Source organism: Odocoileus virginianus, chromosome 1 (genome assembly GCF_023699985.2).
Source record: "Odocoileus virginianus isolate 20LAN1187 ecotype Illinois chromosome 1, Ovbor_1.2, whole genome shotgun sequence".
In the NCBI taxonomy this organism is placed as follows: domain Eukaryota; kingdom Metazoa; phylum Chordata; class Mammalia; order Artiodactyla; family Cervidae; genus Odocoileus; species Odocoileus virginianus.
In genome coordinates, this window is record NC_069674.1 from 74,026,287 (window position 1) to 74,038,802 (window position 12,516).

A 12,516-nucleotide genomic window follows, 5' to 3' on the forward strand; every position below is an offset into this window, starting at 1 on the left:
GGCCTGCATTTAGGTATCTGGGAATGGAAAAATCTTTGGGAAGCTGGTATTAATTAAAGTAGAGAAAGCATTCTTTAAGCATTTTACCATTAGATAAGAACAATATGGTTATTTTTGGCTTGTTACAAATTTAAGTATTAAAAACTGGGTTCTGGGTTTCTTCCACTCTGACATTTGTGTTACCCTTTGTAGTAGATCATTTTAACTTTGCTCTGGATGATTGCATTTTATACGTCAAGTTGAATTTTACTGCTTTTTGCCAAAAAAAGTTGTTTTTTTTTTTTTTTACTGCTTTTTGCCAAGAAAGTTTTTGTTCAAAAACTTTTGGAGCAGAAAATATGTAATGAGCTTCACAGTAACTTACACCGTGCACGTGGCATTTCAGAACTCATTTCCAGAAAAGCTGTCAGTCTACAGATGTAGCCCATTGTAGTTCTTGCAGTCACATCCAAAGTAACTGAGACTCTAAGAAGTAAGCAGTATGTAAAGAATGATTCTGAAAAATATGAAACTCTTAACAGACTCTTCATAGTGGCTGGCTTTTGACACTCAGCCAGTAGGACTTAAGCTTTGTGATTCATAGACTTGTGTAGAGTTTGGATTATGTTTGGGTGTGTGTGGATGTTTTTGTTCGTTAGTGGACAAATGCTATTTTAAAAAACAAAAATATTAGAAAATTCAAACATCAGAATGAGTCCGTCAGGTATGCAGTGTATTTTTTCTGAATAAACATAGCCATGAGGAATTTCTAGAATGGGTTCCTCTACATGGGGGAATAAGTTGAGAGTTGAACTTTGTTATTTTAAGAATCATAATATTCTAATAAAATAATTTGGCATGATGATTTTGTCTGGATTCTGAAAGTTAAGATTGTGTGTATTTGTTAGTCACTCAGTTGTGTCCAACTCTTCATGACCCCATTGACTGTAGCCCTCCAGGCTCCTCTGTCCATGGAATTCTCCAGTAAAGAGTACTGGAGTGGATTGCCATTTCCTTCTCCAGGGGAATCTTTCTGATCCAGGATTTGAACACAGGTCTCCTGCGTTGCAGGCAGACTCTTTACCTGGCTGAGCCACCAGGGAAGACATCTGAGTTAAGAAAATCTAAGTTAAGATTAGGTGTTTAGATTTTATGGTATTTCTAACTATTAAATATTATGTGGGTAAGTTTTCAATCAAGATAATTGGCTTATTTGATAGAACATTTCAAATGCAAATATAGGGGTGTAATTATTTGTCATGTGTTACCCATATAGATAGTATGATGGAAGATAAGTTGGTTTTTAATTGTGTATAGGTATCATTTACATTTGTTGTGATTTAAAGCTTTAGTTTACTATAATTAAGTTTCTAAAACTTGATGTGTGGCCTTAAGTTGAAGCATTTAGCCAGAGCATTTGTGTTATTAGTCTTTTGAATACATTTCTTCAATTAATAATGGATTATATGATATAGATCCATGGTAATTTCATACTTTAATGCAGTCTACTGTTACAGCTTCAGTAAAGAGACTTTATAAAAGACACATTCTTCAGCTTTCTTGGGCATAATATATTCACAAAGTTTTTTCTTCCTTTCTAGCTCTCTATTTCTCAATTTTATATCTCAATCTCTTAAATGTAAACTGGCATCTGTGATGATACAGTAAATATCTGACATGATAAGTGTGTGAAGAACATTTCTGTTGTTAGGTGGGGCTCTTTATTAGCTAGGAAAAGATACTCCTCCAGCCGGCTCTGGCAAAGAGAGCATGATTATTACAAGGGGCTCAGAGGAAGCCCAAGGCTGAAACTCTTGAAAATGGCTGGTGGGGAATCAGGGCTGGTGCCTTTGGCTCTGGCTTGTGTACGGCATTGCCTCCATGATTTCCGTCCAGCCTCTGGTTTCCGCATTCCATGAACTTAAAGTTCACCTTGCACCACTCATTGCCTCAAACCCTGAATTAGTTTTCTAAAATTAGACAGATCTGATCTGCCTATCACAACGTTTACCCCAAGCTCTGGAGTCACAGGTCTTTGTTAGGTGAAGACTGGGCCTCCTGCTGGTCCAGTGCGCACTCTTTTTCTGGTCCAGGCAGCTGTGGTCTGAGAGCAGTGCAGAGTCACTGAGCCTGCTTCTCAGTAAAGCCAAGAAGAGGGCGGTCAGACTGTTTGAAAAATATATGACGTTGCTTCTGAATCCTTTATATACATCCAGTATAAGAAAATAATTTATTGTTTGCATTTCAGACAACAAAAATAGCTTTCTGTTAAACTTTTCTATCAGTCCTATTCATTGTCTCCTGTGTTCTGAGCTGTTCGGTCTTGAGATCGATACAATTCAGTTCAGTGCTCAGTGGTGTCAGACTCTGCGACCCCCATGAACTGCAGCACGCCAGGCCTCCCTGTCCTGCAGCCGTCTCTCAGAACTTGCCCTTCCCTTGTGGCTCAGCTGGTAAAGAATCCTCCTGCAGTCTGGGAGGCCTGGGTTCGATCCCTGGGTTGGGAAGATCCCCCGGAGAAGGGAAAAGGCTCCCCACCCCAGTTTCGTGGCCTGGAGAATTCCATGGACTGTATAGTCCATGGGGTCTCAGAGTCGGACACGACTGAGCCACTTTTGCTTTCAGCCTTCTTTATGGTTTAGAATTGTTTAAATTGTTAGACCATGTAACTATGACTTGATATTTTTATATTCACTTAGTTATATGTGCCTTCAGGACACAGAGCTTAAGAACTTTTAACAGAAGTAGAGAAGGCTTTCTTAAACAAGAAAAAGCGTTGCAAACTGTAGTAGGCAAGATTGATTCATTCATTCATAGTAACATTGATGACATATGCACTCTAAACGAAGGGGGAGGGGAACATGCATACATTTCATGGGAGTGCAAATTAAAATGAGACGCCGTTTCACACTTATTTGAATCAGACAACACCAAATACTAATCTGGACAACTTTCATACACTGTTGGTGGGAGCATCAGGGCAGAACCATTTGGGGTAATGTTTTGTGCATATCTAGTAAAGATATACATCCCTCACAAAAGGGAATCCCACTCCTAGGTTTGGACTCCAGAGAAAGTGTTAACACTTAACACCAAGAAAAATACTTCCTGCAATATTGTTAGTAGTAAAAGTAAAATTTGGAAATACTAGATTTATTCATATTCAGGAATAAATGACCAGGAATAAATAAATAAGATTATTATTAAAAATGAAATACTATAAACAACTCTACGAATGAAATACTCAAAGAGAAAGTGGGTATATGATAATTCTCAGTGACAATGGTAAGTTACCTATGCAGTTTGTAAATGATATGCTCTATGGCCACTCAGGGCTTCCCTGGTAGCTCAGATGGTAAAGAATCCACCTGCAATATGGGAGACCTGGGTTTGATCCCTGGGTTGGGAAGATCCCCTGGAGAATGGAACGGCTACCCACTCCAGTATTCTGGCCTGGAGGGTTCTGTGGACTGTATAAGTCCATGGAGTTGCAAACAGTTGGACACAAGCTGAGCAACTTTCTATTCTATGGCACAATCAGGCAAAGTTAAACAAAAAATCTTAAGAACTATACCATATGTTTATAGGTACAAATGTATATAACAAAAGTATAAAGAAATGCGTGGAGAAGATAAACATCAAATTCAAAGTGCCGGTGATTCCTGAGAAGAGAGAGAGGGAATGAATGAGGGAGGGCTATGCAGGGTACTACAGTGCTTTATGTCTCAAGCGGTGTGCTGGATACACCACACAGGTGTTGGTTCTCTTATTTTCCAGATATTTCTGTTTGACTGACATATTACGTAAGAACACAGAAATATTGTTACTCTTGGCTAATTCTTGTCAGTTTTGGCATCCTCTTTTGTGTGTGTGTGTTTTCACATCTGTTACTTCCCAAGCCTTGTTTGCTAATAATTTCCATTGTCTTGTTCATCATCCATTTTTTTTTCCATTTTCATGTTAAGTTGAACTGTAGTAATTTTTTCCTGCCAGGACTTCCTACCTACACACTTTCTACCCTTCATTCTAAATTAATGCTTCTGAGTGACAGCCTTGATCTCAGTAGTAGCTACTCAGAAGTATGTAATAGTTGTGATAACTTACAGAAAATTACCATGTTTATTACTTTTGTAATCAAGAACCTCTGTGGTTTGGCGTCTGCCCTGCCTTTCCATGTTTCCCATGATGATCCCTTGTCTCTCTCTGCACACTGCACATGCTTCCCCATAGATACCCTTCCTCATACTGTTCCTCTTTCTAGGAACAGCCTTCCATCCTTCCCAATTTCCAGTCCTGCCCATATATGTTCATGAGTAGAGAGAGTTTGGAACAACTTTCATCCAAATTGAATAATATCTGGATCCTTAATAAAGAGAAAACAATTCTTATAGATTCCTAATACTGTTTTAAATGTATTGCAGTATCACTTAATTATATACAGTTGTGCAAACATGTAATTAGGTTTAAAGAAGTCATACATTTCTTTCTCCTAATCAGCTAGAAACCCAAAAAAATTACAAACAAAACTACATATACAATTCCCATTAACGTTTATTCTGTGCTGGTAGTGGTAGGAGTCAGGTATACATTGCCTTTGCTTTTGGCATGCCTGTACTACTAGGCAAAATGCCCCAATTCTCCTCCCCTTTCTCTAATTGAGTTATTCAAACCCTTTAGTCCTATGGTCTCACTGTCATTGGAATAAATGCCCATTGATGCATCATCTGTGATAACATGAATCATAACGCTCAGTACTGTACCCACCAAGTAACCTGAATTTATATGTGGGGGAAACAAGGTATATTTGGAGGTAAATGCAGATTCACTAATAAATATTAAATTGACTACCACAGCAGATGCCACACACATCAAACATGGATCTTACTCTCAGGAGTTTCAATTCACTTGCTCAGTCGTGTCCAACTCTTTGCAACCCCATGGACTGCAACATGCCAGGCTTCCCTGTCCATCACCAACTCCCGGACCTTGCTGAAACTCATGTCCATTGAGTCTGTAATGGCATCCCCCCATCTCATCCTCTGTTGCCCGCTTCTCTTCCTGCTTTTGATCTTTCCCAGCATCAAGATCTTTTCCAGTGACTCGGTTCTTCACATCAGGTGGCCAGAGTATTGGAGCTTCAGCTTCATCATTCTTTCCAATGAATATTCAGGACTGATTTGCTTTAGGATTGACTTGTTTGCTCTCCTTGCATCCGAGGGATTCTCCAATAGTTTCCTCCAACACAGTTCAAAAGCATCAAAACTTAAGGAGTTTACTGGTAACATAAAGCAAAAGCAAACATTACAGGAGGGATAAATGCTGAAGGTGGTATTTGAACATGTACAAGGAGGCACCAGGATTTCAAATTCGGAGCTGTTCCCTATTCAGTCTTTAAGCTATTAAGGGATACAAGCAAAAAAAAAAAAAAAAAGAAATTAGGTTGATGCGTTTCATTTTGAATTGATTTCTCTAGTTTCGTATTTATTTTCTTCATTCTTTTTCCATTGCTGCTGCTGCTGCTTCTAAGTCGCTTCAATCGTGTCCAACTCTGTGCAACCCCATAGACAGCAGCCCACCAGGCTCTACTCTGTCCACAGGATTCTCCAGGCAAGATTATTGGAGTGGGTTGCCGTTTCCTTCTCCCATTGGAAGGTTTAAGAGTATCTAAAATTTAAATATTAAATCTTTCACAGAAACTTTTTTTTTTTACATGAAAGGTACTTCCATTGCCTCTCTTCTTTTTCACAGACCTATTCCCTTCAGTCTTCTAAAACTAAGGAAGGTGATGATAATGTCATGTTACAAAGTAGGAAATGGAAGCTTAGACTCGTATGTAATTTGCCCAAGGATATACAGCTGCTGAGTGGCCAGGCTGGGTCTTTTATATACATCTCTTCCGGGTTCTTAACCATCTTGGTATACTGCCTATCAGTACTTTCTTAAGCTTAAATCTGAAGTAATCTACTTTTCTGTTATTTCATGTAGGTTTTTTTTTGCATTTGTGAAATTAAAGGGTGTATTAGGGTGAAAGAGCCGGGTACAGAATAGACATTTCCTAAATATTGGTTGAATAAATTAACAGTTGTGTCTTATGTGGAAAGAGCAATAATTTAAAACACCTATATTAATTGATATGCATAATGAGATGTTTTAGCTAGATGTTTTTTAAAGGGAATACTGAATGATACATGTACATTAAAATAGTTCAATGTTAGGTTTGAGAAATAAACCTCAGAATCTAATCTGAGGTTAATGTAGATTTAGTACCATGTCTTCCAAATTCAGATCTAGGGCTGAAGTATTTAAAATGAGACATGAAATTTAATGTTTAAAAAACAGTAAAATTGAATATCCTGAATCTTTGAAGAAAGAGTTAATTATACTTACTACACTATATTTGGCCCGCAGTGTGGCTCAGACGGTAAAGCGTCTGCCTGCAATGCAGGAGACCCAGGTTCGATTCCTGGGTTGGGAAGATCCCCTGGAGAAGGAAATGGCAACCTACTCCAGTACTCTTGCCTGGAAAATCCCATGGATGGAGGAGCCTGGTAGGCTACAGTCCATGGGGTCGCAACAAGTTGGACGCAACTGAACGACTTCATTTTACACCATATTTACCATTGGAAAAAATTATGGACTATTGGATTTTAAAACAACTGTTTTCTATATCAGTGACTTTCCCATTAGCCAAGGTAACTAAAATACTACATTTCAAAGATAATACCACAGTGTAAGAATAACCCTCTCAGTGACAAACTGATAATGATGGAAACTGAGGGCAGATTAAATTAATCAGCTTGTCAGGTCTAATATACACTTCAACAAGAATCAAAATATTTACTTTAACTTTGAATTCTTTTTTCTTTGGCATAGGCATAATAAACAGTTTTATATATTTGTTTTAAGGGTTTGGTTATAAAATATATGTCTTAAAATTGGTAAGCATAATTAATGCTTGTATTTTTCTAACTTTGTAAGTATATTTAAACACTGGTATGTCTAATTATCAAATTGGAATTAAAACATTTCCATTTTTACAGGTTAATAAGGAATAATTGGGAGTGTTTTTGCTCTGATTCGCCATAGGAAAAAAGTGAGATTAGTAAGTCAGAGATTAGTAAGTTATCCTATTAATAAGATGGGATGCTTATTCCTTCAAGAATGCTAAAATACTGTAAATATATAAAAAAGTATTTCTGGTGAACTTATTTGAGGGGTCATATTAATTGTCTGAAATATGGCCGTTGATACTTTACTCAGTTTGGTTCAGTTCAGTTGCTCAGTCGTGTCTGACTCTTTGCTACCCCATGAACCGCAGCACACCAGGCCTCCCTGTCCATCACCAACTCCTGGAGTTCACCCAAACTCATGTCCATTGAGTCGGTGATGCCATCCAACCATCTCATCCTTTGTCATCCTCTTCTCCTCCTGCCCTCAATCTTTCCCAACATCAGGATCTTTTCCAATATGTCAGCTCTTCGCATCAGGTGGCCAAAGTATTGGAGTTTCAGCTTCAACATCAGTCCTTCAATGAACACCCAGGACTGATCTCCTTTACGATGGACTGGCTGGATCTCCTTGCAGTCCAAGGGACTCTCAAGAGTCTTCAACACCACAGTTCAAAAGCATCAATTCTTCTGTGTTCAGCTTTCTTTATAGCCCAACTCTCACATCCATACATGACCACTGGAAAAACCATAGCCTTGACTAGATGGACCTTTGTTGGCAAAGTAATGTCTCTGCTTTTTAATATGCTGTTTAGGTTGGTGATAACTTTCCTTCCAAGGAGTAAGCGTCTTTTAATTTCATGGCTGCGGTCACCATCTGCAGTGATTTTGGAGCCCCCCAAAATAAAGTCAGCCACTGTTTCCATTGTTTTCCCATCTATTTACCATGAAGTGATGGGACTGGATGCCATGATCTTAGTTTTCTGAGTGTTGAGCTTTAAGCCAACTTTTTCACTCTCCTCTTTCACTTTCAACAAGAGGCTCTTTAGTTCTTCTTCACTTTCTACCATAAGGGTGGTGTCATCTGCATATCTGAGGTTATTGATATTTCTCCCAGCAATCTTGATTCCAACTTGTGCTTCTTCCAGTCCAGCATTTCTCATGATGTAGTCTGCATATAAGTTAAATTAGCAGGGTGGCAGTATACAGCCCTGACGTACTTCTTTTCCTATTTGGAACCGGTCTGTTGTTCCATGTCCAGTTCCAACTGTTGCTTCCTGACATGCATATAGGTTTCTCAAGAGGCAGGTCAGGTGGTCTGGTATTCCCATCTCTTTCAGAATTTTCCACAATTTATTGTGATCCACACAGTCGAAGACTTTGGCATAGTGCATAAAACAGAAATAGATGTTTTTCTGGAACTCTCTTGCTTTTTTGATGATCCAGTGGATGTTGGCAAGTTGATCACTGGTTCTTCTGCCTTTTTCTAAAACCACCTTGAACATCTTGAATTTCACTGTTCACGTATTGCTGAAGCCTGGCTTAGAGAGTTTTGAGCATTACTTTACTAGCGTGTGAGATGAGCATAATTGTGTGGTATTTTGAGCATTCTTTGGGATTACCTTTTTTTTGGGATTGGAATGAAAACTGACCTTTTCCAGTCTTGTGGCCACTGCTGAGTTTTCCAAATTTGCTGGCATATTGAGTGCAGCACATTCACAGCATCAACTTTACTCAGTAACCATCAAAAAAGAGATACATCCTTTGTTTCATGGTTGAGAAGATGAAAAAAATTTTAATGCACTGAAAATAGTACTTTATTTTTCCTTTGCATTTAGAGGTTTGTCTAGTTTTCTTACTCTTAATCTTCTGTGACTTCTATTTTGTTTCCTGTAGTGTAATTCCTAGAAATATTTCAGAGAGCCAGTTACCACAGTCTCTTTGGTGATCAGGTTTATAATACTGAACTGATTTTTAAGGAAAAATGGAGAGGTGCACCTTTATTTTAATTGTTATTTTTTTGGCTCTAATGATTTGTGTTTAGTTGAGTTCTGGGTTGTAAATGTTTTGTTAAGGTTATACTTTAAAGCCTCTTTGTGACCATGGTTAATTTTGTATTTGGTGCAATTATGGTAAACTAGGATTGCACTCAGTGCACAGGGATTTAAGAAATAAAGCCTTAACCTTCCCCAGATTCTTAAGAGTTTGCCCTGGAAAGAGTGGCAGGGATGGCTAGAAAAAATCTGGTTCTGTGAACTCTTTTGTGTACATTAATTTCCAGGCTGGATATATATGAGCTTTCAGTTTTTTAGGTGGGTACTTCTCAGATAAACAAGCTTGTACCATAATTTATATTCCTTTACCAGAGTAACTTTCTTTAGGTTCATGGTTGACAATACATTTCAATTATATAGTTTTGAAGGTTGTTTTCTTTGTTATAGTAAAGCAAATGATTGGTACATTTTATATTTAAGAGAAAACTGTAAAGTATCTCTTGAAAATGGTGTTTTCTGCAATTTGGAAGAACTTAGATTTCAATTATTGTAACTAGAACTTTGGCTTCCGGAATAGCTTTCCAGGCCGTGTTCCAAAATTATATGTGGAGTCTAATTGTGAAAGACTTGGACTTATTTATTAGGTTACAGGTATAATATTTTTAAAGTAGATTATTATTATAAAATATTGTCATCTTTAATTAGGTATACTGCTACAGAAGAAATACCTATTATATATTATCGGGAAAATTAAATAATATGCTGGTTATTCTTTAGTTTGTCTTAGCCTGCGTTTGAACTCATTTTTAAGTGCATTGTCTATAAATGTTGTATTTCTAACTAAAGTGCAGAGATTTTTTAAAATTCCTGACTCAGTGGGATTATACAGCTTTTGTTTTATTGAGCTTTTCTTAGTAAAAGTTTAATGTTTTTAATAGAGTCTCATTAACTTGAATAAGGACAAATGATTCTGAGAGTTGATATTAAACGAATACATGGATTGTTTTCTGTTTTTAATATTTTAATCATAATTGAATTGCTTTTTCCTGCATAAAAAAGGAAATAAAATTTTCTTTGCTAGTATTGTGAATTTCAGATAATTCCTAATTCTATATTTCAATCAGATAATACACGTATAATGCATAAGAATTTTTTTTGGTATATACCAGATCTTTAATAGTTAGACTTCATTGATTTCAGAATGTATTTTTTGGTGTGTTGTTTCTGTTCTGAGATCAAATGATATTGTCAAGGTTAAACAAAAACTCGTATGTGCTTACCTTCCTTAAATATATTTTATGTAGTCTAGTTTTCAAGACTTGGCACTCTTAGTCATTAAGGTGTCAAAGTCAGCGAGTAGGCTGGTGTCTTTATTACTAAAGATCAGTGATTATAATTGAGGTTTTGAAATTTTAAGTAGCAATGGCATTCCAGAACGAATGATGACACAGTTATTCAGCTAGATGTTTAAGAGAGTGAAATCCAATGTGTCACTGAGCAGACTATTAGAAAGTGAATGTACAGATGAGCAGGCAAGTTTGCCTGTCTTCCAGATGACATTAAGATCAGAGCTGTTGGAGCAGGCCTGAGTTGTGGAGGGCACCATGCTTCTTTGCATAATTCTTCCGAACACTTTCCCACCATCTTAAATAAATATGCTGTGTTCACTGAGCATTTACCATGGGCTTATCGTATGCCATGCATCCTGTTGGATGCATGTTGGAAGAAGTAAAAGAAAATAAGGCAAGAGAAGGCTCTTGTACCCTGGATCTAGTGGTAAGAGATTTAAGACTGGATCTAGAGGTGAGAGATTTTTAAGATACCCTTTTAGGTGAAACAAACCCCCAAGTATAAGTATACTTTTTTTAAAGGAGGGCTTTTGAGTACAGAAATGAAATCATTTCTTTCAAATGGCAAAGCTTTTAATGAGGTTCACATGCTGAATAAGCATACTAATACTTAACAGTGTTTCTAGATATTTCATTAAACTTTTCTCTCCCAAAGAGCAACCTTCAGATAAAAAGTCACAGTGCAAAGGGCAAAGCCCTGTATTCTCAGGAGGTTCCAAGCTACTCTTGCCAGCCTCAGGACATCCATACTTTTCAAATTCCACCAAGTGCACCCTGAGATTTGTGAGGGAGACTCAGATCCCTCGTGTCTTTTTTCTTGGCTTCTGCATGAACTCTGCTGCTTTCCAGTGCCCTGGCTACAGCTCGCAGTGGTGATGTCTTCTAAGGCTGTTGAGATCAGAGGTATCCTAGCTTTTGCCGTGTCTCATTGCCTCAGCTTGAGTGTGCTGTGTGTCTCGTGGTCTCTCCAGGTCTCTTGTGGTTCCCGTGTCAGATTGAGAGCTCTGTCCTTGGCCCCAGCTGCTGGCACAGGTTCCGGAGCATTGTGCTCTCACAGCCCCATGGAGACTTTTGTGAAACAGTTCTGTTTAGGTTTGATTTGCTTGTTGATTGCAGTGCCCTTGTACCGGCATAGCTGTCTGACATCATGCTAAGAACCATAGCTCTGAGGCTCCATCGTTCTTTGTTCTTGAGCCAGTCTGTGTGGATTGACTCCTCATCACCCCCACCCCCCAGTTTCTTTTGATATAGTGTGTTCTTTTGTCTAGAAAAGCCTTAAATCTTAGATGACCGCAGCTCAAGTTCAAGAAATAAACTCGGTGGGTGGTTCTTAGCAGACACTTTGAGATGTTTCTATTTACTGTCTTCTTTTTCAGCAAACTATTTTCACATTTTGAATTACGCTTTGCTTCCCGTTTGGGTGGCGGAGAATCTAGCTGTAGTTGTCTCCAGGTCGATTATTTCCGCTTCACTTTTCTGTGCTGAAAGATCCTAATTTTCAAGCAGGCGGAATTCAATGTCCATCTTCACTTCAACACTTTAACTGGTGGGGTGACCATGATGCATTTCTACATTTCTGAGAAGCTTAATTTCCTCATCTGTGAATTTGTAAGAAAATATCTGTTTTATAGGGTTTGTTGTGGAGATTAGATATATATCAGGGGCTGTGCACATGCTGAATACTTATTATGTGGTAGGTAATGTTGACCTTCCTGGCTTGGCTGGATCACTCATTAACCATCAGTAAATAAATGAATCTTTCCTGTTACTTTGCTTCATAGATCTGTGCTTCACAGGCAGCTCTCCTGCAGCTTCTCTGGAAAATGACTGCTTCTTTTTTAAATGATCCCACCAATCACCCCAGAAGTGACTTTTATACATTGTTTATTGGTAGCTCACTGCAGACAGTTTAAATGTGAAGGGAAACATTGGAACTGTTTGCACATGATGTAAGCATGTGACAGTCAGCAGAGTCTAGATTAAAACGCAACAGCTCATAGAACCTGGCGTTTCTGTGGTTCTCTGGACCACAGTTTGGTTATTTTTACAGATGGGAGGAAGCAGCCAGGTGATCTTTGAAGAGCTTCTCCATGTTAAAAAAAAAAAAAAAATCTGTTACTCTCCAAGACAAGATCTATTATGCTCAACTTTGTATTTTAGGCTAGAGGTTTCCACATAAGTAAGATGTATTCTGATATTCCCATACTGGAATAAGTAAATATCCAGGATAAACCTAGTACAAGTCAG

At 38.0% G+C, this 12,516-nt stretch overlaps 1 protein-coding gene across 3 annotated transcripts in view; it reads left to right on the forward strand.

Moving 5' to 3' along the window:
* The window catches only part of GNAI1 (G protein subunit alpha i1), a 109,097-nt gene that overhangs the window by 16,972 nt on the left and 79,609 nt on the right, over positions 1-12,516 (forward strand). The window contains exon 1 of one of the 3 annotated variants that reach the window (XM_070469847.1): positions 11,051-11,172. The exons of the other annotated variants lie outside the window; for them this stretch is intronic. Coding sequence (XP_070325948.1) covers positions 11,145-11,172 — 28 coding nt within the window. The 5' untranslated portion in view covers positions 11,051-11,144. Of the gene's footprint in view, positions 1-11,050; positions 11,173-12,516 lie in introns of those variants that run through there. 3 annotated transcript variants of the gene reach the window in all.